Source organism: Podarcis melisellensis, assembly GCF_964234715.1.
Source record: "Podarcis melisellensis genome assembly, chromosome: 6".
NCBI lineage: Eukaryota > Metazoa > Chordata > Lepidosauria > Squamata > Lacertidae > Podarcis > Podarcis melisellensis.
The window spans coordinates 40,172,059-40,194,136 of NC_138538.1; the positions used below are offsets into that span (position 1 = coordinate 40,172,059).

Below are 22,078 nucleotides of genomic sequence, written 5' to 3' on the forward strand. Positions count from 1 at the left end.
GAGATTAGTTGAACTAGATCAGGCTTCCTCAACCTTGGCCTTCCAGATGTTTTGAGACTACAATTCCCATCATCCCTGACCACTGGTCCTGCTAGTTGGGATCATGGGAGTTGTAGGACAAAAACATCTGGAGGGCTGAGGTTGAGGAAGCCTGAACTAGATGATCCTCAGGGCGTCCCTTCCAACTCTACAATTCTATGGTTTGGGAATACTGTACTAATTTGACTTTGGCCCCAATGTACACTGCACTGCATTAATTTTGTTATCCCTTCCATCAGCCCCAAAAGGATAGATGTATGTTACACTGCTCTTATCTCTCTCTAGGGAAGTGTTGTATTAAAGCCGATGCTTTCTCACAGGTATGTATATTTGTTTAGGTCTGGAACCCTTTGTTAGAGTTTCTGATAGTATGATTATGTTGATGCCTCCCCTCCTCCAGTATGACATCAGCAGGCTTTGAATTTATATAGAGTTTATTTTGCTTCAGGTGCTCAGAACTCCATGTTGAGCCACCACCTGAGGGGAGGCAGAAAATCCTGCCAGATTCCTGAATGGGACTTTCAAACACCAAGGGAGAATAATAATAAAAGTGTTGAAGCTAGAATCTACAAAAATTTGGACTCATAGTGAGCCCCACTATGCCAAAATATCTGTTTGTATGCTGCAATCCTAAATACAAACCCAATAGGGATGAAGCAAAACTGAACTCATTGGGACTTCATTGTGAGTAAGGTTGCTTAGGATTGCCCTGCAAGTGAATTACAGGAATCAAGCTTTAGTACGTAAGGGCGAGATAAAAACCAAAGGCAGCTTTTTGGTGTACAGATCTATTTGTATGTTTTACGGAAAGGGGCATATGCCCCCAACCCATTATTTTAAAGCAGAAATATGGATTATCATCCTATTACCTTGGAAGAGATTTATTACAGCAAGCTACCAAGGTACTCAGGCACAAGCCTAATTCTTAGTGTATTGATCTCCATAAGGCAAACTAGGTGCTGAGCGTTAGCATACGATTAAATGCTTTGCTTAGTCGGAGCAATTTCATCTAAGGATCAAACAGGCAGTTGAGCTGTTAACTCATAAATAGGACTGTCAGTTGAGCCACTATAGCCAGCGAAGCTCAGTCAATACTAAGTGACTATTAAGCATTCGCATGCAGTCAATTATTTGAAGCACTCAATCTGAGCATGGAATGAGGTAAACAATACCATTATAAGCTCAGCTCAACAGAGTGTTTATTGGGACATGTGTTATTAGTCCAATATCCCGACTTCACAAAAACATACAAAATTTGCTTCATTTGCATATGGTGAAGAGAAAAGCTGGTGAGCTGTGCTTGGTTATTTATTTCCATTGATTAGAGAAGTGCTTTGCTTTTTCCTGCACCATACTAATAGGGCAATCCTACACGTCTATTCGGAAATGAATCCCACTGAGTTCAATGGGGATTACTCTCATGTAAGCAAGTACAAGCCTGAAGGCTTAGACTTAGAAACAGAAGCATGTAAAGAGTTCTGAAATGTATATGTAGTCATAAGGCCTGATATATAATCCGACCTCTGAGGTACTAATATAGAAGCACCACCAAAATGAGTGGGCCTCACATGTTTTCCTGTGGAAGCAACAGCAGGACCTGACTAGAAAATGGAAATCTGCATCTCTAAGAGCACAGTTGCATGCTGAAATGCACATTCCCTGCCTCCAAAATCTACAAGGCACCTGTAACAAAACATCATGGTGGGAAAAGGGCCTGTTCTATGTTGGAACAGGACCACTCTAGTACTGATCAGGGTTGGTAGAGTGGCAGAGAAAGTGCCATCCTCCTGAAAACTTTAAAGACGGAGCTTTAAGGATGGAATTTTGAGGCTGGTTGCCAGCCCTGAATCTGAGAGTAAGAAAGTGAGGGGGGGGGGAATACAGCATGTTGAGGAGTGTGTTGTTTTTTTAACTTATGGGATGCATCCAGCTAACCCTAGCCTTCCCCCACCCCAATAATATTCTTAAGAAACTCAAGCAGGCAAATCCGCCTGCCCATTATTCTCCTCCCACTTCAACTGACACACTCAACATTACCTGGCTTAACTGCCCTCTGCAGTCCATAGATCTTGTAGGTCCATGTGCATAGCTCCTTGACAGGCTGTCAAACTTCTTCTAAACATTTATTTACCTCTTAATCTACAGATGAAAATACTTTGGCACACATAAGCATCCTCTGAATATGCCGGGACCACCTTATATTGAGAGGCCCTATTTGTTCCAAACAGTTTGGGTGAAAAGGTGCGTCGATGTAAAATGTGTTTATCTGCAGGTTCAGGAAATTAAAGGTGTCAGAATAGTTTCTGTTCAACTTCTGTGAGGGAAGGGAAAGATGGCAGTCTGGCTGAAGAGTAAGGCTGAATGGAAGCTGTAGTGATAGGAACAACTTTGCAGGGCAGTGCAAAGCCCCAGGAGGTAGGGAAGCTTAAACAACAGAAGATCCAGAGGCAAGGTGGTTAAAGGAAGGGTACAAAGTAGCCTGTGAACTGAGAAACAAGAACTTGAAGGGATTAAGGAGGCCTGAGGAAAAGAAACAAGAAACCAAGCAGCTTCTTGCAAAAGGAATTTTGAATGAACCCCAAGGTAGCCACTATCAGGGAGCTATGTTATGAGGAATGCAGCACAGGTAGGCCAAGAGAAAGGATGGTTAAAGCAAATGGATGAAAGCAAGAAGTGGGTTGAAAAGCAGTGGCTTGAGTAAACAAGAGCTGCAGGTGACGCAGCATGAAGATAGGATGAGAAAAGAAAGTCTGGGGTAAAACATCACACAGAGCGCAGCAGGAAGGGTTGTGCATTATGATCAGGAAGGAGTGGACAGCAAGGGAAGTCGGAAGGGCTCAAGATGTCAAGAGGTCATAGGATCGCTCCATCTTGAGTCCAGACCCAGTCATGCCCTTAAGGGTTGCAGAGAAGGGGAATTCTGTCAGTTGTAGATTCCACTGTCCCTGCAGCATTGCTGGGTAAAAAGCAGGAGGAGGGAAGAGGCTGAATTTCACATATTGATTTGTATTAGACACCCAATTATTTGCCTTGGATAGAAATACATGCAATATTTGCAGTAAAATCTTTCCTGGTCCCAAACACCTCGCCTCAAGAAGGGGAACTACAATGCTAGCTTATTTACCTAAGTTTTCAACTTAAAGGGCAGCATATGCCACCATCTCTGTCTATAAACCCTGCCTGGCCAGGAGTTTATTTGAAAAAAGATAAATCACTGGAAGGACAGATTGTGAAGTTGAGGCTCCAATACTTTGGCCACCTCATGAGAAGAGAAGACTCCCTGGAAAAGACCCTGATGTTGAGAAAGATGGAGGGCACAAGGAGAAGGGGACGACAGAGGACGAGATGGTTGGACAGTTTGGACAGTGTTCTTGAAGCTACAAACATGAGCCTGACCAAACTGCGGGAGGCAGTAGAAGACAGGAGTGCCTGGCATGCTCTGGTCCATGGGGTCACGAAGAGTCAGACACGACTAAACAACAACAACAAATGGAATCTGCTTCTTGGTAAGTTCAGCTGTGTGCTTGGTTTACTGCACCATACAGATCCCTGTATGGTTCTGCCAGTATTCAGAAATTTCATTCAATCAAATGTCTCCCTTTAGTGACTGGAACCCTGAGGGGTTATTTCTCTCATGAGACTGTACCGATTGAATCTTATAATCAGGATAAGACCTCAGAACAGGCAGGCAAGAAATCATATCTGATTATAAGAATGTGCTATTTTCTCATGACATTTCTGTCCATACACACACCCCGCTGGTGGCTAGCTGACGGTTGAAATAAAAATAGACCAATACAGGAAAAATGACAGAAGTTCAGATTCTGTTTTTTAACGTTCACAATCAAGACATTTTCAGAAATGGCCTGCCCTTTTGGAGACATGTTCCCCAAAGAGCCTTGTTTTACTCGCCTAAATAGCAATTGCTGCTGATGCAGCAAAAACAAACTGCCTGCCCTGGAACCTAAGAGCACACTTAGGTCCTATAGATTTCACTGGGTTCATATGGCTGCAGGCCTTTACAAACTTACCTGGAAGTAAGCCCTACTGATATAACAGGATATACTTCTGAGTAAACATGCATGGATTTCAGTTTGTGTGCATGTGTGTCCTTTGAAAACATTTACTGGTTATTAAATAAGGTTTCTTTCCCTGGTGATATGGGCAAAAAGTAATGGGATTGAATATCTTTGAACTCTGGTCACAAAGGCAGAATCCACAAAAGAAACTTGGAATAGCAAGTGGAAGGATGGCTTGAGTTCTTTCACATTTTACCGTGACACATTTTATAGGGACTCAGCTGTTTCTGCAATTCCTGAATTATTGGGATCCTGGATCTCTTTTGTAGCGAAAGTGCACCTATTTATTTAGGTTTCTGATGAATGATTCTCAGGTCGAGCTACAGAGAGATTCTCAGAAACACTGGGTAGAAATCTAAGAAATCACGATTCCTTGTATAGCAGCTTCAGTTCAGAAAACAAACACTGGGAAACAGAATGAGGCAGGGAGCGAGAGGGCAAAGAAAACCCAGCAAAAGGCCTCCCCACTCCCATCCTCGCTCTTAAATGTTTGTACCATTTGGAATTGAGATTCATTCAAGATAAAGAGAGCAGAAGCAACTCAAAAGAAAACAGGTTTCCTTTTCAGTTCAAAGCCAGAGAACTCTGCATAAAAGTGGATCAAAGGGCTTTCCTGCTGTTAACATCATACTCATCATGTTGTCCTAGGAGTCGCCTGGTGATGGGGGTGGGGGGGGGGAGAAACAAAGAATGGAATTCTGCACATTCATCATGACACGTCATCTAAGAAGCAAAGGAGGTGTTGACTCTGCAGCGAGATCCTGGCCCTGGCTTGCTGCCTCCATGTTGCTTCCCTCTAAAGCAGCAGCAAGCGTACTTGGGGCAGTTAATTGCTTGATCCTCATCCAGAGAGTAGAATTATGCCATTTGCTGTGTGATGGATGGGGGCTGGGCCAGGCACCAGGTCTTTTTGGGGTGTTGTGGGTGGGGGACTGCTGAAAGTTGCGGAATCCTGGAAAGCAGTCATGCAGCAGTTTTGTAATGCAGGGCAGCTTTGGTTGTATCGATACCGGCCTTCATCATTCTGAGCGTGGCCTCCATGGGATCTGTGTGGTCCTCTCCCTTCTCAGTGCTTTGATCTCCCCAGTGATGCAATGAATGAGTTAAACCAGGTTTAAAATATGCTCTGCCTCCTGTTCTTTCCTCGAGCTGGGGGGAAATGAGAAATGTTAAAAAGGACTGAGAACGATGGGTCAAAGCCTGGAAGATTACACAGCAAAGGGTATTTCAAAGAGGAGTTTTCCTCCACAGAACAGGGTGGCAACATACGGGGAACAGAGGCACGCAAGGACAAAGCCTCTGCATAGGGATCTCTGGCACAATATTGGGGTTCGGTCACTGAACCAGCCTCCCAAGCCCAGTTTTATCTCCAATTGTCCATTGACTCACATTTTGAGGGATAATTATCCCTTTGCACAGAAGGTGATGTAAGTGCAATTTCCAAACCATACACCTGAATTATCAGTTCAAACACACAGTCTACCTTCGCTAGGAATCTTTTGTCCCCTGAGCTTTTGCCCATAGGGTATGATCTAGCATAATGGACCGTCTGTGACACTTCAGCAATCAAGAGCTTCATTGTTCACAGGGCCACATCATCACAGGGATGTGATGATTCCTAAAGGTTGCTTTGTTCATTACATTTCTCCAGTTTTAGAGGAGGATTCATGCTCAAGATACTGAGCATCGCTCTAAGTGGCTAAGGTGGAACTCAGAATGCAATTTCTTCTCTGCCACAGATTTCCCACATGGCTTGGAACTGTATTTCCACAAGACTTCAATCCCTGGCATATCCAGGTAGAACTGGGAGAAAATCCTGTCTGAAAACCTGGAGAGCTGCTGCCAGTCAGTGTAGGCAATGTTGAGCTATTCATTCATTTATTTCTTAAAATTTATGCATCGCTTGATTGTAAAAAACAACAACCCTCAAAGCAGTTTACAAACAGGGGGGGGGGGAAGAAATCAAGAAAAAATTGCAGTCATTCTTTAAAACATACAACAGTTAAAATATACTAAAATAGATTAAAAGTCACTCCAGTATTTCTAAGCATCTGGGAAGGCTTGTCTAAACAAGAATATATTTAGCAGGCACTGAAAAGAATACAGTGAAGGTGCCTGCTTCATATCAATAGGCAGGGGGTTTCAAAGTGTTTTTGCTGCTACTAAACCAGGCATAGGCAAACTCAGCCCTCCAGATGTTTTGGGACTACATCTCCCATTATCCCTAGCTAACAGGACCAGTGGTCAGGGATGAAGGGAACTGCAGTCTCAAAACATCTGGAGGGCGAGTTTGCCTATGCCTGCACTATATGATTAAGTTCTTACAAATGCGGAACGAGTATTATGTGGCACCTGCAATAGTGCCAATTCTGCAAACTGAAGCAGTCAAGCTAGATGGATCAATGCTCTGATTTAGTATAAGGCAGCTTACTCTCTTTAGGGGTACATTATTCCAGGGGGAAGGGCAGATAAAGGTGCCCTTATAAATCCCGAGGAACTTAAGAGCACAAGACCCTTTCTGTTCCTTTTCTAGCTCCACAATATCCTTTTAGAACCAGAAATGTTCACAGTATTTGATTAACATTTTTTTCTAACAATCTCTAGCATGGGAAAAGGATGGGGGGGGGGCTGACAGCTTCTATGCCAAGTAGGCAAAATCTGAAGTCACGATCCCATAAATCATATCAATGCGAAAAAAATATACATTTGCACAATGTATCCTAATACCCAAATTTGAAACTTCTGGCTTTCCTCTTTGATTTGTGCAATTCTTTTGTTCTGACAGAACCCTCAAGTGTGGGCATCATGCTGAATTGCACGTGAGGAAGGGTGCCGTGTGAAGATGGATATTTGGATAAGACGGAGTGCGTGAGAGAGAAAGCTGCTCAGTCCCTTCTTCCTCAGTCTCTAAAGGTTTATAATGATTTAAATTATCACAGCAGTCACAACAAGTGCCAGAGAGTGGCTCTGGACATTGTAAGGTTTATTGAAGTTTATCGCTCTGAAGCATTTAGGCCATGCTGTGCTGCACGCTAGCTAATACTTCAAATGGTGCTCACTGGCTTCATGCCTTGTTGTGAGGATAAAATAAGAGGGGGAGGGCAGGAACCATGTACACCAGCACCTTCAGCCTCTTGCAGGAAAGGTGGGATGTAGTAGTAGTAGTAATTAATAATAATAATAATAATAATAATAATAATAATAATAATAATGGTTAAAATATGTATTTCAAACAGTCTTAAAAAAGGACAGCCAGCCAATAGAGCCCAGGAACCTGGATAATGCTTATAGATCAACTTTGTCACTATAACTAAGGCTACATTCAGAACAAACGGACTTGGAAATTGGGCAAGTGCACACAGCAAGATACAGGGACAGGAACAGCAAGGGACAGGAACATTAAAAGCTTCCCATTCAAGGTGTACATATGAGTGGGATTGTCTATTGTAAAGAAGCACTGTCAGATCTTTTGTCCAGGGAATGTCATAAGAACAAGTGGGAAGGAAGTTTGGCCTACTGGGATCCTACTATTAGCAGGGCAAAAGATTTGATGGACACTACCCTCCCCCTTTCCATTTTGCTAACTACACCAGGGAACTTACAAGATGGACTTTGGGTTGCAATGGCTATACCTAGGTGGCAGCAAAATCAGGCTTCAATAATGATTTAGCACACATAGAGAAGTGTGCTATGAGATCAAGTTGCAACATGGCTGCTTTGCACTTGGGAGACTTACGACTGAAAGGCCCTGAAACTCGCTCATCTTCCACCCCACAATACAATAAGACCAAAAAAGTATCAGGTACCTACCAGAATGCTGGAAGCTTGAGCCTCGATAGCCAGGGTCCTTTTGAAGTTGTATTTCTTTCAGAGAAAAGATGGAGGCAGCTGGAGGAAAAGGGTGGGTGAGGAGACAAGGACAGAGGGGATGAGAATTACCGTACCTCACAATTACAATTTCTGCAGAGAACTGAGACAGAAGCATAGAGACAGGAAGAGGTGCCCCTAGTTGAAGATGAAGGGCAGAGAATATGGACTGTATTGCTCACAGTTCACTTGCCATTCTGATCCTATGCAGATTTACTTAGAAGCAAGGACCACTAAGTTTAATAGGAATTGCTCTCAGGTAAGTGTGTATAGGAGAGCAGCCACCAGCCCCATTTTTATACTACAGAAAACAAGGATTGCAGGAGAGTTATGAAATGTCTGTCTGGTATACCAGTGTGTGTGGGTGGCAGAGAGGGAATAAAGGTCTCAGCATAAGCCTTAGGTTTCCAGTAAAGTCCTTGATGCTGTATGACTCTCTTAGAATTGCTTCTAATCTTTCCAAGTAGTGTTGTCTGTGCAAAGAGACTACTGTACTAAGTTTTACCAAAAATGTCAGTGGTGGTTCATCCCGGCAGCAGTTCATTTTCTGGGAACTATCTCTCTCCTTGCACTCAAACTCCCCATCCCCTTTCTTTTAAGCCAGCAATAAGGAAAACAGGCTGTGCTCCTTGAACTACCGTATTTTTCACTCTATAGGACGCACCCGACCATAGGACACACCTTGTTTTAGAGAACAAGAAAAAAAATTCTCTCCCTCTCTGCACAGCGCCCCTTCAGTGAAGCGGCAGGAGAAACGGAGCCCCTTTCATTTATCCTCCCACTTCGCTGAAGGGGCGCTGCGCAGCTTTCCCTCTCTGCGCAGCGCCCCTCCAGCGAAGCAAAGCCAGGAGAGCGAGAGGGGTCAGTGCGCCCCGATCCCTCTCACTCTCCAGGCTTCAGCAAAAGCAACGCGAAGCTATGGAGCCTGCATTCGCTCCATAAGATGCACACACATTTCCCCTTAATTTTTGGAGGGGGAAAAGTGCATCTTATAGGGCCAAAAATATGGTAGATTTAGTGAGTCACCTGCACAGTCAAAGCAGGGGAGAAGAATATAGCTGCTCCATGCAGCAGTGGTCACACACTTACTCTCAGGAAGGAGGTGCACTTGTTCACCGAGTGCCGTAAAGTAAGGGTGCCGCAGGGCAGATTCTGCAGAAATGCGTCTTTTGGCTTCATACTAGCAAGAGAGAGAGGCAGAAAGGTTTACACATAAATGTCCATATGCATGCAAGTATGGGCAGTTATCTCATGTGCCCAGGTGCTTATTTGAGTGTGTGAGTATGTATGCAGGCATGCCTGATTCCTGAACCCTCCTACATTCCTGTGCAGCTCAGTATGGGTGCTATGTGGCTCAAGGAGGTCAACTGATTCAGCAAAATACTCAACTCTCCTGTGTAGCTGTGCCGTGCATGTTTTCTTTTTGCTGCTCAGGCTGCAGGCAGCCACATTCTATCTTTCTGGATAATATGTGGCATTTCTTGTTATCTGGCAGTTAGACTTTCCTGCCTGTACACAGAGACAGCATAGTGAAGCAAGTGGGAAGCACTGGGTGATCTTGGACAAGTCCATCTCTTTCAGCCTACCCTGCTTTGCAAGGCTGTTCTGATCCTATACAACATTCCTTTAAAGCACAGCCATATGCATGCAGACTCAGAAGCAAGATCTATTGCGTCCGGTGGGGCTTATTCCCAGGTAAGCGTGCAGAAGATTACAATCGTAAGCTCCTTGAAGGATAAATATGATCTTCATTGTAGGGTTTGCATTATCATTGTGTGTAGCTATAATGCACCTGGAAAGAATGACTGAACTTTAATGGTCTCAATGATTATGGAAAGAATAGGTGATGACGCAGGCTTCCCCTTTGAAATATGCACATACAGAAAAGCAAGGCCAGTAATCGAAGTTGAGCAGGGGAGGAGAAAGCTTCCTTGGCTTTCAAGGCCAAACCTGAGTGAAATATTCCCTGCCACTTCATATCCCACTGACCAAGATAAATGCAATTGTACCTGAGGAACTCTACGTTTTGTACTTTAGTTTTGGCTCAGCTAGGATAGGTCAAGCAGCTGCTGCAGAGCAAAACAATGTCTCTCCTAGGAGAGCTTGAACAGGAGCAAGAGAATCTTGGCAGGAGAGGGAGGGCCAAGCCACCAGAACAATCAACAATGCTCTGGACTTAGAATCATAGAATCATAGAGTTGGAAGAGACCACAAGGGCCATCGAGTCCAACCCCCTGCCAAGCATTGATTGACTTCCATTGATTTCGATTACGGAAGCTTGAAAAGATCAAAGTTCAGGTCAAGAACAGAGGAACCATTGTCTCAGTTCCCCATTATGACCAGACATCTTGCATTTCCTTGAGCAAATCCTTTTCTGAGGACTGGCTTACATACTAATTTCCACTTTGGTCATTTCTGTGTCTGTGAAGTGGCAGTAAGTCATACCTAACAGCTAACAGGTATTGACATAGTTTTGATCTGTGAGTGACTGACCCTAGGGTGGCTAGGGCAGGGTGGCCTCAGTAGGCTTCCCCCATAACTAACTTGTGGGTGGACAGCAAAGTTAGATATCTGATGGATCCAGCAATCATAACACTGGGGAGCCTCTGAAACTGATCCAGTGACGCCAGCCAGTTTGGGGTAATTTAAATGGTCTGATAGGTTTGATCAGGGTCTTCTGTTTTTTAACTCGATGAGGTCTGGGCTGCCCAACTATTCCCAGGTCTCTGTGCTATGAATTTTCCTGGCAATGGCTGTAGTATTTCCTTGGCCTTTGCTTACCAATTGGGTTTGTTTCTCACCTGGAGGGGGAGGAGAATTTAGTTCTGTCAGCATTTTAAAGCTAATCAGCCTCATTTTAAGCTAAGGACAATACACGGATCAAAATATGATTAGACATAAGTGTCCATGTACAGGCAAGTACCAGCATTTACATCATGGGCCCAGGTGCTCATTTTGAGTGTGTGAGTATGATTCTGCACCTGCTCAAATCTTGGAGTCTGATTCCCTGCCCAAAAAATGCACCGCAAAATGCACACCAATTTAGGATATAATACATTTAGAAATGTGTACATTGAGAGAAAACACATTGTATTTTGTGATAAAACAAGTAACTGTATATGGATTTTCATTTGGGTTTTAAATGCAAAATGAGACACAATAATAGCATCAAAGAATTATAGAGCTGGAAGGGGCAATGACGGCCATCTAGTCTAAGCCCCTGCAGTGCAGGAATCATTTTGCCCAATGCAGGGCTCAAACCCATGACCATGAGATTAAGAGTCTCATGGTATAAAAGTAGTATAGAATTGGAAGGGACCCAAGGGTCATCTAGTCCAACCTCCTGCAATGCAGGAATCTCAGCTAAAGCATCCATGACAGATGGCTATATAAACAAACAAATAAGTAAATACATTTCACTCACAAATCATCAAAAATATTATTATTTACACTGGCAAAGAGATGCACACTTTGATGTGAAACTTCATTCACTTATCTATGACACTCCAAGCCATTGTCTGTATGAGGTAAGAAAGGGGACATAATCTGTATCTTAAAGCTTTTAAAAAAACCATCCCCATGTAACCTTTTATACCCTTGAAAAGAAGCAGGCACAAAGATGCCGTTGTCAGAAATATCAAGACTCGTAGAAGAAGATGGACTCTTCAAACAATTCCCTCGGTAGAATATTTGCAGCTGTCATTGGGAGGTTCTGCCCTGTGCACCTAGATACTCCCCGTTAAGCCATTAAGTGGGAGAACCACTAAAATTGGTACTTAGCCGTCACCACCATCCTGGACAATAAGCAGCTGCAGCAGCAAAGTATATGTTGGATGAAGCATGGAATCTTTGGTATCTGGCTCAGCAACTGAAGCCACCTACCAGGAGGAGACTCATCAAAAGGTCGATTCCTTCTGTGTCCAGTCTGCAAGAGAAGAAAGGAGCTTGGGAGGCAATTGGCTATTGTCAAGGGCAGTACACTTGGGACACCTGTACAACATATGAAGAAAAGCTGTGGAACGTCTAGAAAATACTAGTCCACAACTGGCAATTTAGGTTCTTTCCTGGGGAAGAGGCAACTCAACAAGTTGGACATGGATGCCGCTTGCAGAATGCTGATGCCACCTAGTGGCAGCCCCAGAAAGACCAAAACAAAGGAGGATGCAGGCAAAGAATTCATGGACCTCCCCACTTCCCTAAAATAAAGGAGATGGGGATGGTGTATACTGAGAAAAAGAAGAACTGTTGATCATATGTTGATCGCAATGCAGATTATTGATATACTATTCCACACAATTAACAGAGATTCTTCAGTCACCCTTGCTTGTTTTGTGTGCATGCTTATCCAGTGAAAAACAAGAACTGGTGCTTTCCTTCCCCTAGTATTTTCCAGCAGCAGAAGCCCATTAAGAAGTCTGCCCTGCCTTTTAAGGCCATTGTCCTACCTTGGTGCATGGTTTATCAATGGCTGGGCTCGATACTGTGTGAAATTATATGCCTTGAATTCCTCATTGGATGTGATGCCCGGCCAAGATTCTTCTGTAGGGGTTCCTGCAGGAAATAGGCTTAGTTGCACATTTACTGTATCCACATGGAACGTTGCACAAGATGGAATCCAATATATGGCATTTAGAATCATGAAAAACTCAACCTTAGCTGAACACAGAGGGAGGGAAATCCATCCACCCACAGTCACAAAGCCCTTTTCACGGCAGAGGAACGCTGAGAAACACACTTGCTGTTAAAAGACTCAGAAACCAAATGGAGTGTTGGGCTGTTAGAACACAGAAGGATGCCTGATGCTGAGTCACCGAACTTATTTAGCCTACTGTTGTGTAATCTGACTGGGCTTCTCTAGCCCTGCTGTCTCAGACCCTTTTAAACTGAAAATGATGGGTAAGAAACTTGAGACTTTGGGCATTTATACCCCACCTTTCCTAGGAGCTAAAGGTGTTTCACATACTTCTCTCCCTCCACATTTTATCACCAGGACAACCTTGTGAGGTGATTTGACCAAGGTCATCCAGTGAGCTTCATGGCTGAGTGGAAATGTGAACCCTAGTCTCCCTGGATGTGCTCTTAAACGAAATCAGAACAAAACAAAATAAAACATTGGATGCATATTTAAATTATGAAAACATCATTGACAGAGATTTGTTTTTGGGGCTGTGCATTCTTTAACCAGCCAAATAACCCTGCTAGTTCACATGTAGCTGTTAAAGGCTACAGGTTTTTTTGTACTCTTCTATTCATTCCACCCTCCTCCCCAGTCCACATCAAGAAATAGAGAATTACAAAGGACTCACCCAATGTCCTGAATATTAAATGCAGCTCTTCTTTCACGGTCGATCCTGGGAACATGGGGCGTCCTGTGACCATTTCATAGTGTATGCAACCCACACCCCTACCACAGACCAAAAAGAGATACAAGAACATGAAGCAATCGGGTCCTTCAGAACATCCTATTCTCTGCCAAGTCTTCCTCTCATTGCTTCAGTCTCTGCAGAAAAAGCAGGAGGACCACCAAGATGTTTTGTAGAAGACAATATGAGAGGCAGGAACTGTTTCTTTCCTCCCATCACCTTTCCCACTAAATTAATCAGTAGAGAAAAGAAGGACTTCAGGAACATGAAGGAACAAGCCACGAGAAACTGTCTGTAACTGGGATGAAGAACCTATAGCTCTCTAAATGACACTGGAGACCAACTCCCACCAGACCCAGCCAGCATGGCCAATGGTCAGGAATGATGAGTGCTGGCATCCAGCCAAACATCTGTAAAGTACCAGGTCCCACATTCCTCCTGAATAGCGTTAAACACTGAAAAGGCTCTGGAAGCAATATGGAGAAGGCAAACCAGGAGAAAAAAGTCACAATGGAGAGAATTATTGTACCCACCCTTTCCCAAACAGAGACCCCTTGGCTCACCACATGTCAATGGGAGTGGAGTATTCTGTGGATCCTAGTAGGACATCAGGAGGCCGATACCACAATGTGACCACTTCATTGGAATATGTTTTTGTTGGGACAGATTTGGCTCTGGCTAGACCTAAGGGTGGAAGGGAAGTCAGTGAGATGTAATCCTGTGGTTTGCGACTACCAGTTTCATCCTAACAGTATGTGTGAGGGACAGTGAGTCCCCAGAAAAGGCGTGGGCTTTAGCAGGTACCACACTATCTACCATGATTCCAACAGTGGCCCTAGAGAGTGGCTGGGAGTATTTTATTAAAGAATCAAGAGAAAAATACAATGGGCTGAGCTCGGAAAAATCAATTTCGTGATTGCTTCGCTGACCAGGCATTGCATAATTGTATAAGAGCAATAATGGAAATTGTTCCTTGGATTTGGAAAGTAAACCCAGCAGCCCAACAGGATTCATGGAGCATCACAAATTGCAATGCTTTGCTAATGTTGGTCATATATTCCACAAGCGCTGTTGAGAGCTGCACAGAGGTGCAAAGCATGAAGGATCAGAATATTTGGAAAACAAGTTGCCAGTAGCACAATCCTAGACAAGTCTAATAAAAAGTGGGTCTCACTGAGGTGACTATGTATAGGATTGCAGCCTAAAGATGCGTGTGTGTGTGTGTGTGTGTGTGTGTGTGTGTGTGTGTGTGGAGTTTCATATGGTTTCTAAGCCATAATGTATAAAGCACCACAGGAACAAATAATTGAAAGTCTGTGTTTGGCAAACATCTTCACTCCGTTTAAAACTTGTTGCATGTAAATTAGAAGTGGGGTGGGGGCAGTAGTGGTAGAAGTCCCCCAATATAATTTCCCCACCATCTGAAAATGTAGGAGCACCTAAGCCAGGGATAGGGAACTTGGTGTCCTCCAGAGGTTGCCGAATCACAGCTCCCTTCCTCCCAAGACCATTGGCCATGCTGGCTAGGGCAGATGGAAGCTGCAGTCCAAAAACATCTGGCAGGCCACAGGTTGGTCCTTCTCCTCCCTGACATAGTACCCTCCTATTCAAAACAGAGCTGAAATTTGTGCTGGCATTTCCCCAGCTTACTTCCTAACTTACCAAAATCTGCAAGTTTCAGTTCCCCTTTCCCATTAATGAGCAGATTCTGTGGTTTGAGATCTCTGTGTAGGATCTTAAGCTGGTGGCAGTAGGACAAACCACGCAGCAGCTGGAACATGAAGATCTTGGAACCACAGTGAAAGAAGAGCGGAGAGAAAGCAGTTAGAGATACTTTAATGGTAGACTCTGCTCTGTGGAGAATTAAGTCATGAGATACCATTCCTGAAAGAGATGGAAAATCCTCTAACTTGGCAGTGGGGGAACCTGCATAATTTGGTCCACCAGACCTCCAGTCTCAGAGCCGGCTCACCCATGAGGCTAGGTAAGGCAGCCACCTCAGGCAGCATCCCTCTTGGGGTGTCCCCCTTGTTCTGCCCCAGCCTCTAGGGGCCAAGAGGGACTAGTGGCAAAGCTCTGTGGAATGCCTCCCCTCCTGCTGAGTGAGTGAGAGGGGAAGTGTTCTGCCACTCAGCTTTGCCACCTGGTTGGGGGGCTTTGCACCAGCTTCTGCTTAAGGGAGGAGGGGATATGGAAAGGACCTGGCAGTGGAGATTCAATATGGAGCATGCACCCCCCCCCATCATGGGGGTGACAGCAGGGTGTTTCACTGGAGGTGCCGAAACACCTTGGGCTGTCCGAGTCTGGTCTGGCCCACAAGGCCATTCTGGGCAAGTCACACACACCTGCCACTCACCTGCCATCAGGTGTGGGACAGGTAAATCTGTGACTACAGAGGAACAAGCAGAAAAACATCCTCAACTGTGTACCCTCAATTGTTCCTTTCCTGCGCCTGACATAGGTCACCATGTGACTAAAGGGTGGGCAACCCTGCCTACTTGCCAATGGGGTCCATGAGGGGTTGGCACTTCAAGGGGATTCCCACCCCTGCTCTGACTTGAGAGCCTACCAATCATTTTGCAGAAGAGGAAGCCCTGCACCCATCCACGCTGTTCACTCACCTTCACATTGTGCATGCTCATCAGATTCCCACAGTTATCCAGGTACTGCTTCAGGTCACTGTCCTGCAAAGACAAGCATGTCCTGAGAGGCCCCAGTTGCCTTGCAGACCAAGGCCCCCGAAGTGACCAAACATGTATTTGGCAACAAAAATATGCAAGTCAAATAGTGTTTCCCAGCAGTTCCGAAGCAGGGTGGACGCTTGCAGTGAACTGTCTCCTCTGGCTCATACACAGATCAAAACTACACAACCTTTCCAGATGTATCTGTTTTATTATATGAATGCATACTTGTAGATTGCTACAGCAAGAGATTCGAAGTCACTATCCTAATCAACATAGCTAGGTCAGATTCAGTCCAAGTATTTTGTCCCTTAACTGGCACATATGTTGTGGAGAATTTCCAGGTTTCCTGAACTCAAACCACATGTTGTTCTGAGAAAACACACACACTTTTCTATTGCTATTTAAGGAAAATCCTCTTCACACCTAGCTAGGGGCAAGCCCCACCAAACCCAATGGGACCTGCATGGTGTTCCACCTGGAATATTGGTAAGCAATTGTGGTCGGAGAACATTTTTTTAAACCAGTGTGTTACATGGAGACCACATTTTCTGCAAGATGCTGCTGTTGGGGGGGGGGGGGAACCTTCAGACTTACCACTGACCCTGAACACAAGAGGCTGCCTTTTACCTTTGGTCAATCTATCTCAGTACTGTCTGCACTGACTGGCAGCAGCTCCCCAGGGTTTCAAGTTAAGGGGATACCTAGCCCTACCTGGAGATGCCAGAGATAGAACCTGTGGTCTTCTGCATGTGAACCAGATGCTCTACCACTGAACTACAGCCCTTCCCTTACTGCCCAAACAACACTTGCGCTGCAGACAAGCCTGGACCAGCCAGCCTCTCCGTAAGACAGAAGGTCCTGACTCACCAGAAACTCAAAGACAAGAGTTAGGGAGCATTTTGTGTGAATGATATCATGGAGGGTCACAATGTTCGCATGCTTGAGGTTCTTCAGCAAGGAAACTGCAAGGCAGAGAGACTTCAGTCACAAGGGTGTGCGGGTGGGATATACGCCATGCACTAAAATCTCAGGCCTGGGGACTGAAGGCAGACTACTAGGCCTCTCTCTGTGGCCCTCAAGACTCCCCCCAGGCCACAACTCCCCACACCAGCCCTGTTTCTCACCCTCAGTGAGTGTGTCTGCCTGCCTGGAATGTGCCCTTGAACTCCGATAATGTTTCTTGCTTGCCTGGATGGAGGGTGGGGGTCTGTGAGTGTGGGCAGAAAGTACCCTATTGTGCAAGGTAAAATTTACATTTGTTACCTCACTCACTCTGGCATCTGGCTTAGGCACCCCCCCCCCCAGCATGTGGCCCCCACTGTCAGTATTTCCATTGCTACTATTGCAGGTTCGCATGATCGGATGTTTCGATTCCTTATCATGTTTGTGTATAAGCAAGGCAAGTGTGTGTGGAAACAGCATTGCCTGATGTTTCTCCGTATGTTTACATTTTGGAAAATGAACCCTGCTCCTCACCTTCCCGTATAGCTGTGCAGGGGGCCCCTTCCTCGTGCTCTAATCGGATCTCCTTCAGGGCAACCAAGTTCTTGGTGAGCTTGCTGCGCCCTTTAAAGACAGTGGCATAGGTGCCCTGAGAGGAAGAAGCCAAGAAAAGTAAGCAGCTCACTAACAAACCCCACAGCAAACCCCACTCATTACTCCCTACATAAAACAGCATTATTCTGGTTCTGTTGAACTAGATTAGATCTCTGTAGCACCCCTGCTTAATTTGGATTAAAAATGACTCCTTTGCAGTCTTCTTCCAAACAACATCTTCTGATGGGCTTCATCTGATTTAAAACTTTGTCTCTTTTGGGTTGACAAACTAGATTTATTTCTTGTCATGCTTCTTTGAGAAGCATTTGCTGGTGAATATGTGCTTAATATTCTGCATCAAATGATCTGAAATTAGTTTTAAAAAAGAAGAAGTTTATTTCAGCACGGAGGAAGCATTCAATTTGGGAAGCACATCCTAGTCCGTACTATAGGACACTGAACAGAACCAAATTGTTTCCTTATGCTGATGATCCCTTGCAAAACTTTTTAAAAATTCTATTCACAACTCAAGGAGCAAGTTTAAATGCAGGCAAGGAACCTGGTATCTCTCCTGATATTATTGGACTCCAACTCCCATCAGCCTCAGCAAGCAAGGTCAAGGTTCAGGGATGAGTCAAGGCCCAGGAACATCTGGAGAGCAACAGGTCCCCTAGCTCCATTTTAAATCTATAAAGCCCTTAACATATCAAGACTGGCTCCCAAAGTGGATGACAACAGTTAAAAATCTATCACAAAGACACAACATGAGAGTAGAATGATGACAGAACTTATTCTTACCTCCCCTAGCTTCTCCAGTTTAACATAGGTTTCCATCTTTCCAAACCCAATGTCTGACTGTCATGAAAAAGGAAGAAGTGTCAATACAAAAGATCACATTCTCTTCCTTAGGAAACTTACTGATGATCACATTCGGCAAAGCAGTTCTTGCCTGCAATACATTTGGTGGAAAGGAAGGGGACAAAAAAATCAAGGCAGGTCCTTGAACACACAGTTAAACACCTTGTATGAGCTACTTTTTGCAAAAGTGAAATCATTGGCCAGTCACTGGGAACAGTCCTCCTCAGTTGTTACTCCTGGACACGCAAGGACAAAAGTGTGGTGAGGGATGGGGGCAGGGAATGCACCATGGCCTTGTCCTCAACATTTCCAGGTGTCTTCCCCTACACTTCCAACCCTTGGTTGATTAGTGCAAATGTCTGAAGGAGGCTTGTATGTTTGTTTGCCTGAACAGGTTTACAAGCCTCCTTGTGACTAGGAATCCTGATAACCCGAACATGAGGAGACACCTAAACACATTCAGGCAAAATATGCTCACAACCTCCCTTCAGCAGAGTGGTTGGAGTGGAGTGGGCACATTGGAGACGTTGCAGGCAGGGTCAGCCTCCATCCCCTCTACACCCTTTTGGCCAGGGCTGAAGAGGGCTGAGTGCCTGAAGAAACCGAAGGATTCTTGCTTCTCTCCCCATAGTGCTGGTACATAATATATTCAGTGAAATCGCTTTCTTCACTTGGGGTGTGTTGCAGCAAGGAAAACTTCCAATTGCTTTTATTACTCACACTTCTCCATCAGTCTGCCAGATTGTTCTGTTCAGAGAGCTGTTTAAGCTGCCTAATTGGGTCTTCCCTTCCCATTATACAAGATTCCCTTGTGTAATGCCTTTCGATCCTGGCTCAGCATTGACCTGGGGTCAGGAGAACCAGGTCAATATCCCCAACCTCTTCCACCAACACCTCATATGGCCCCGAATAAGCAGTCAAATGTTGTTCACATCCCATGTACTCTATTCTTGCTGAATATCAATAGGGCTAATAATGCCTCCTGTTAAACGTTGCATATTTGGCCTGTATTTTACTGTGTGAACATGGCGTTTGAATGTACATACCATTTGTAAACATGATGGAGTAACAGGATTAAACCTTCTGTGGTGATAAGAGGCTTTTCAAAGCAAGTATTAATGCTACTTAGGTCATGTATTGCCTTTTAAGCATGATATTATTCAGCACTAGGTGGTGGTAAAGAGGCAGCCACCTTTGCAGAAAAGGACCCATGGGATTCAATAAATATTTCATTTTCAGCTCAATAGGGAAAACTTGTGAATGGGCTGCATCTGAAGCAATTTAGGATCATGAATTAACCAGCAGTTCTCGCTCAGTATTTCAGGGGTTTTCTTCAAGCTCAGCGCCTAAATACTGGGGGCAGGGAACGTGAACAAGATTCTAGCCATGGGATTTAGATAGATCGATCACACTGCAACTTAAAACACACAGCAGCTGTGAGTGTGGAAAGCAGAGAAAGAAAGCAATTCAGGGGAGCTGCTTTTGCTAAAGAAACAGGGTGGCAAGCACGTTTTTAAAGTGTGTGCTTAAAGCGACACATAGCTTGTCCCTTTTCCTGGAATCAGCTACCAGTATTTCAACACAATGCACTTCTGACATACTTCTCTGGCACTCCTAAACACCTCCAAGTAATGCTTAGGACTGGGTTGCAATGCATTTTAGTTACCTTGGAGATGTTACACGATCCCCACACAAAAAGCGCCCCTCTCCCTGCTTTTCTGCCTCCAGCTCAACAAGCTTCTTGGCCTGATCAGTTTCTGGTTTAAAATGAATCTTACAACTATGATTCCTGCTGGATCTAAAGGGTCAACCACACACAAACTCTGAAAACAGGTTGCAACAGCCATAACCCAGGCAGGACTGGCCAGAGGTGGAGTGAGGTGGAGGGGGGTGGAAATGTTCTCCATATTTTATGCAGGAATACTTCTATTTGCATGTGAAAATGATAAGGCTGCAGACAAAGCAAAGGAGGCTTTAACATGATCCAATGTTTCACAAAAGTAACAGCCCCACATTTGTGAGTTTCAAAGCAGCACACATTGTTAATTTATGAGGTTATTGATATTTATGGGACACTTGCTTCAGCTGCATATATTTTATTCAAGAGACAAACAACACTGCACAGGTAAATGGGAAACCCTGAGATAGAAGGTTTCGTTCTTCTTTCCGCCTTAGAGTTCTGAGTTCCAACCCCACCTCTTCTTGGGGGAAAATAAAGAGCTACTTGCTGGCCTTAGTTGCCCAGATAAACTGGAATAACTGAACAGCACACATTTCCAATGCAGTTTCAGTACTGAAGTAGGTGTTTGCCCTGGTTTAGGCCCATCACACTTGAGCTTTTTCATATGTGCAAGTGCACGTGGGCAAAGTTCTGCTGCGTTGCATGAACTTGCATGTTCTGAACCCCTGTCAAAGAGTGGGAGGGACTCACAAGAGAAGCCCGTCGAGACATCCTGCTAAGAGGCTTTGAAATCTCTGGACTTTCCATCTCTAATTTCTGGAGGAACTCTGGGGGAAGGCGAATATCCATGGGCAGAGAGAGGCGCTTGCTGACGTCCTGTGGAGAAGAGCAGCACAGAATTAGTTCCCAGGGCCTCCAAGCCATCCAAAAGACTTCTGGTGGTCACAGCCCTAATGCTGTATGTCCCACAACAACCCTTTCATCTTCTGATCATTCGGATGCATATAACAGTTGTAGCGCTAGCATTTGAAGGGTGGGAGAAATACAATTAAAGGCAACTACATTGCCCTGTTTATCTGTTTCACTTCTTCAAACCATTATCTAGCCTCAAACTGATACTGAAGATGATGCACGAGAGCAAGGCTTTAATTTTGAGCAAGTGGTTTGTGTGTTCTCTTAAAAATGCATGAATTCAAGCATTTCTGCCATGTGGTGTGACTTAATCTCTAAATACAGTGGTACCTCGGGTTACATACGCTTCAGGTTACATACGCTTCAGGTTACAGACTCCGCTAACCCAGAAATAATACCTCGGGTTAAGAACTTTGCTTCAGGATGAGAACAGAAATCGTGCTCCGGCGGCATGGCGGCAGCAGGAGCTCCCATTAGCTAAAGTGGTGCTTCAGGTTAAGAACAGTTTCAGGTTAAGAACAGACCTCCAGAACGAATTAAGTACTTAACCCGAGGTACCACTGTACTGGGTCTCAACTTTGTCTGGAGCTAATGCTCATGTCCTCTCACAAAGAAGCGATTCCCCCATCTATGGGTGTAGGAGAAATAATTGTTGCTTCTCAGTAGGCAGACCATGGCATTTTGCATATGCTTTAAAGACACACTTTTGTGTACAAATCAAATTCAAATTCTGATGCTGGGGGGGGGGCGGAATTGTAGCTTGCAAATTCAAGAAGTCACTAGCCTCTACTGGCACAGACATGTTCCCCGGGAAAGTAACTCCAAGTTCCCCAAGGTCGCATAATGTACTTTGCCAACGCTGACCACTTTACGGGAACATCCTTGAACAGGCACTCATGCAGCCATTTCAAAGCTATTTCAAAGTTTCGTAAGAAGAATCCCTACACTGAGTAAAGCACACACATCTTGAAGACTAACTGAATACACTAATCTGGGGAAGAACACAATGATGTGGGAAGGGGCCATCAACTTTGTTCCAGTGTTGATGTTGTTGTTGTT

At 44.6% G+C, this 22,078-nt stretch overlaps 1 protein-coding gene across 5 annotated transcripts in view; it reads right to left on the reverse strand.

The window, feature by feature from the left end:
* Nucleotides 1–3,846: 3,846 nt before the first annotated feature.
* Nucleotides 3,847–22,078, reverse strand: part of CDK18 (cyclin dependent kinase 18) — an 89,422-nt gene continuing 71,190 nt past the window's right edge. For all 5 annotated transcript variants that reach the window (XM_081916413.1, XM_081916412.1, XM_081916415.1 and 2 more), the window contains 13 exons: nucleotides 20,858–20,983; nucleotides 18,367–18,423; nucleotides 17,509–17,623; nucleotides 16,900–16,994; nucleotides 15,970–16,032; nucleotides 15,011–15,134; nucleotides 13,912–14,032; nucleotides 13,292–13,389; nucleotides 12,431–12,536; nucleotides 11,868–11,910; nucleotides 9,075–9,165; nucleotides 7,929–8,006; nucleotides 3,847–5,267 (listed from right to left, as the gene is read on the reverse strand). In XM_081916413.1, the coding sequence (XP_081772539.1) occupies nucleotides 5,233–5,267; nucleotides 7,929–8,006; nucleotides 9,075–9,165; nucleotides 11,868–11,910; nucleotides 12,431–12,536; nucleotides 13,292–13,389; nucleotides 13,912–14,032; nucleotides 15,011–15,134; nucleotides 15,970–16,032; nucleotides 16,900–16,994; nucleotides 17,509–17,623; nucleotides 18,367–18,423; nucleotides 20,858–20,983 (1,152 nt within the window). In that variant the 3' untranslated portion in view covers nucleotides 3,847–5,232. The remainder of the gene's footprint in view (nucleotides 5,268–7,928; nucleotides 8,007–9,074; nucleotides 9,166–11,867; nucleotides 11,911–12,430; nucleotides 12,537–13,291; nucleotides 13,390–13,911; nucleotides 14,033–15,010; nucleotides 15,135–15,969; nucleotides 16,033–16,899; nucleotides 16,995–17,508; nucleotides 17,624–18,366; nucleotides 18,424–20,857; nucleotides 20,984–22,078) is intronic.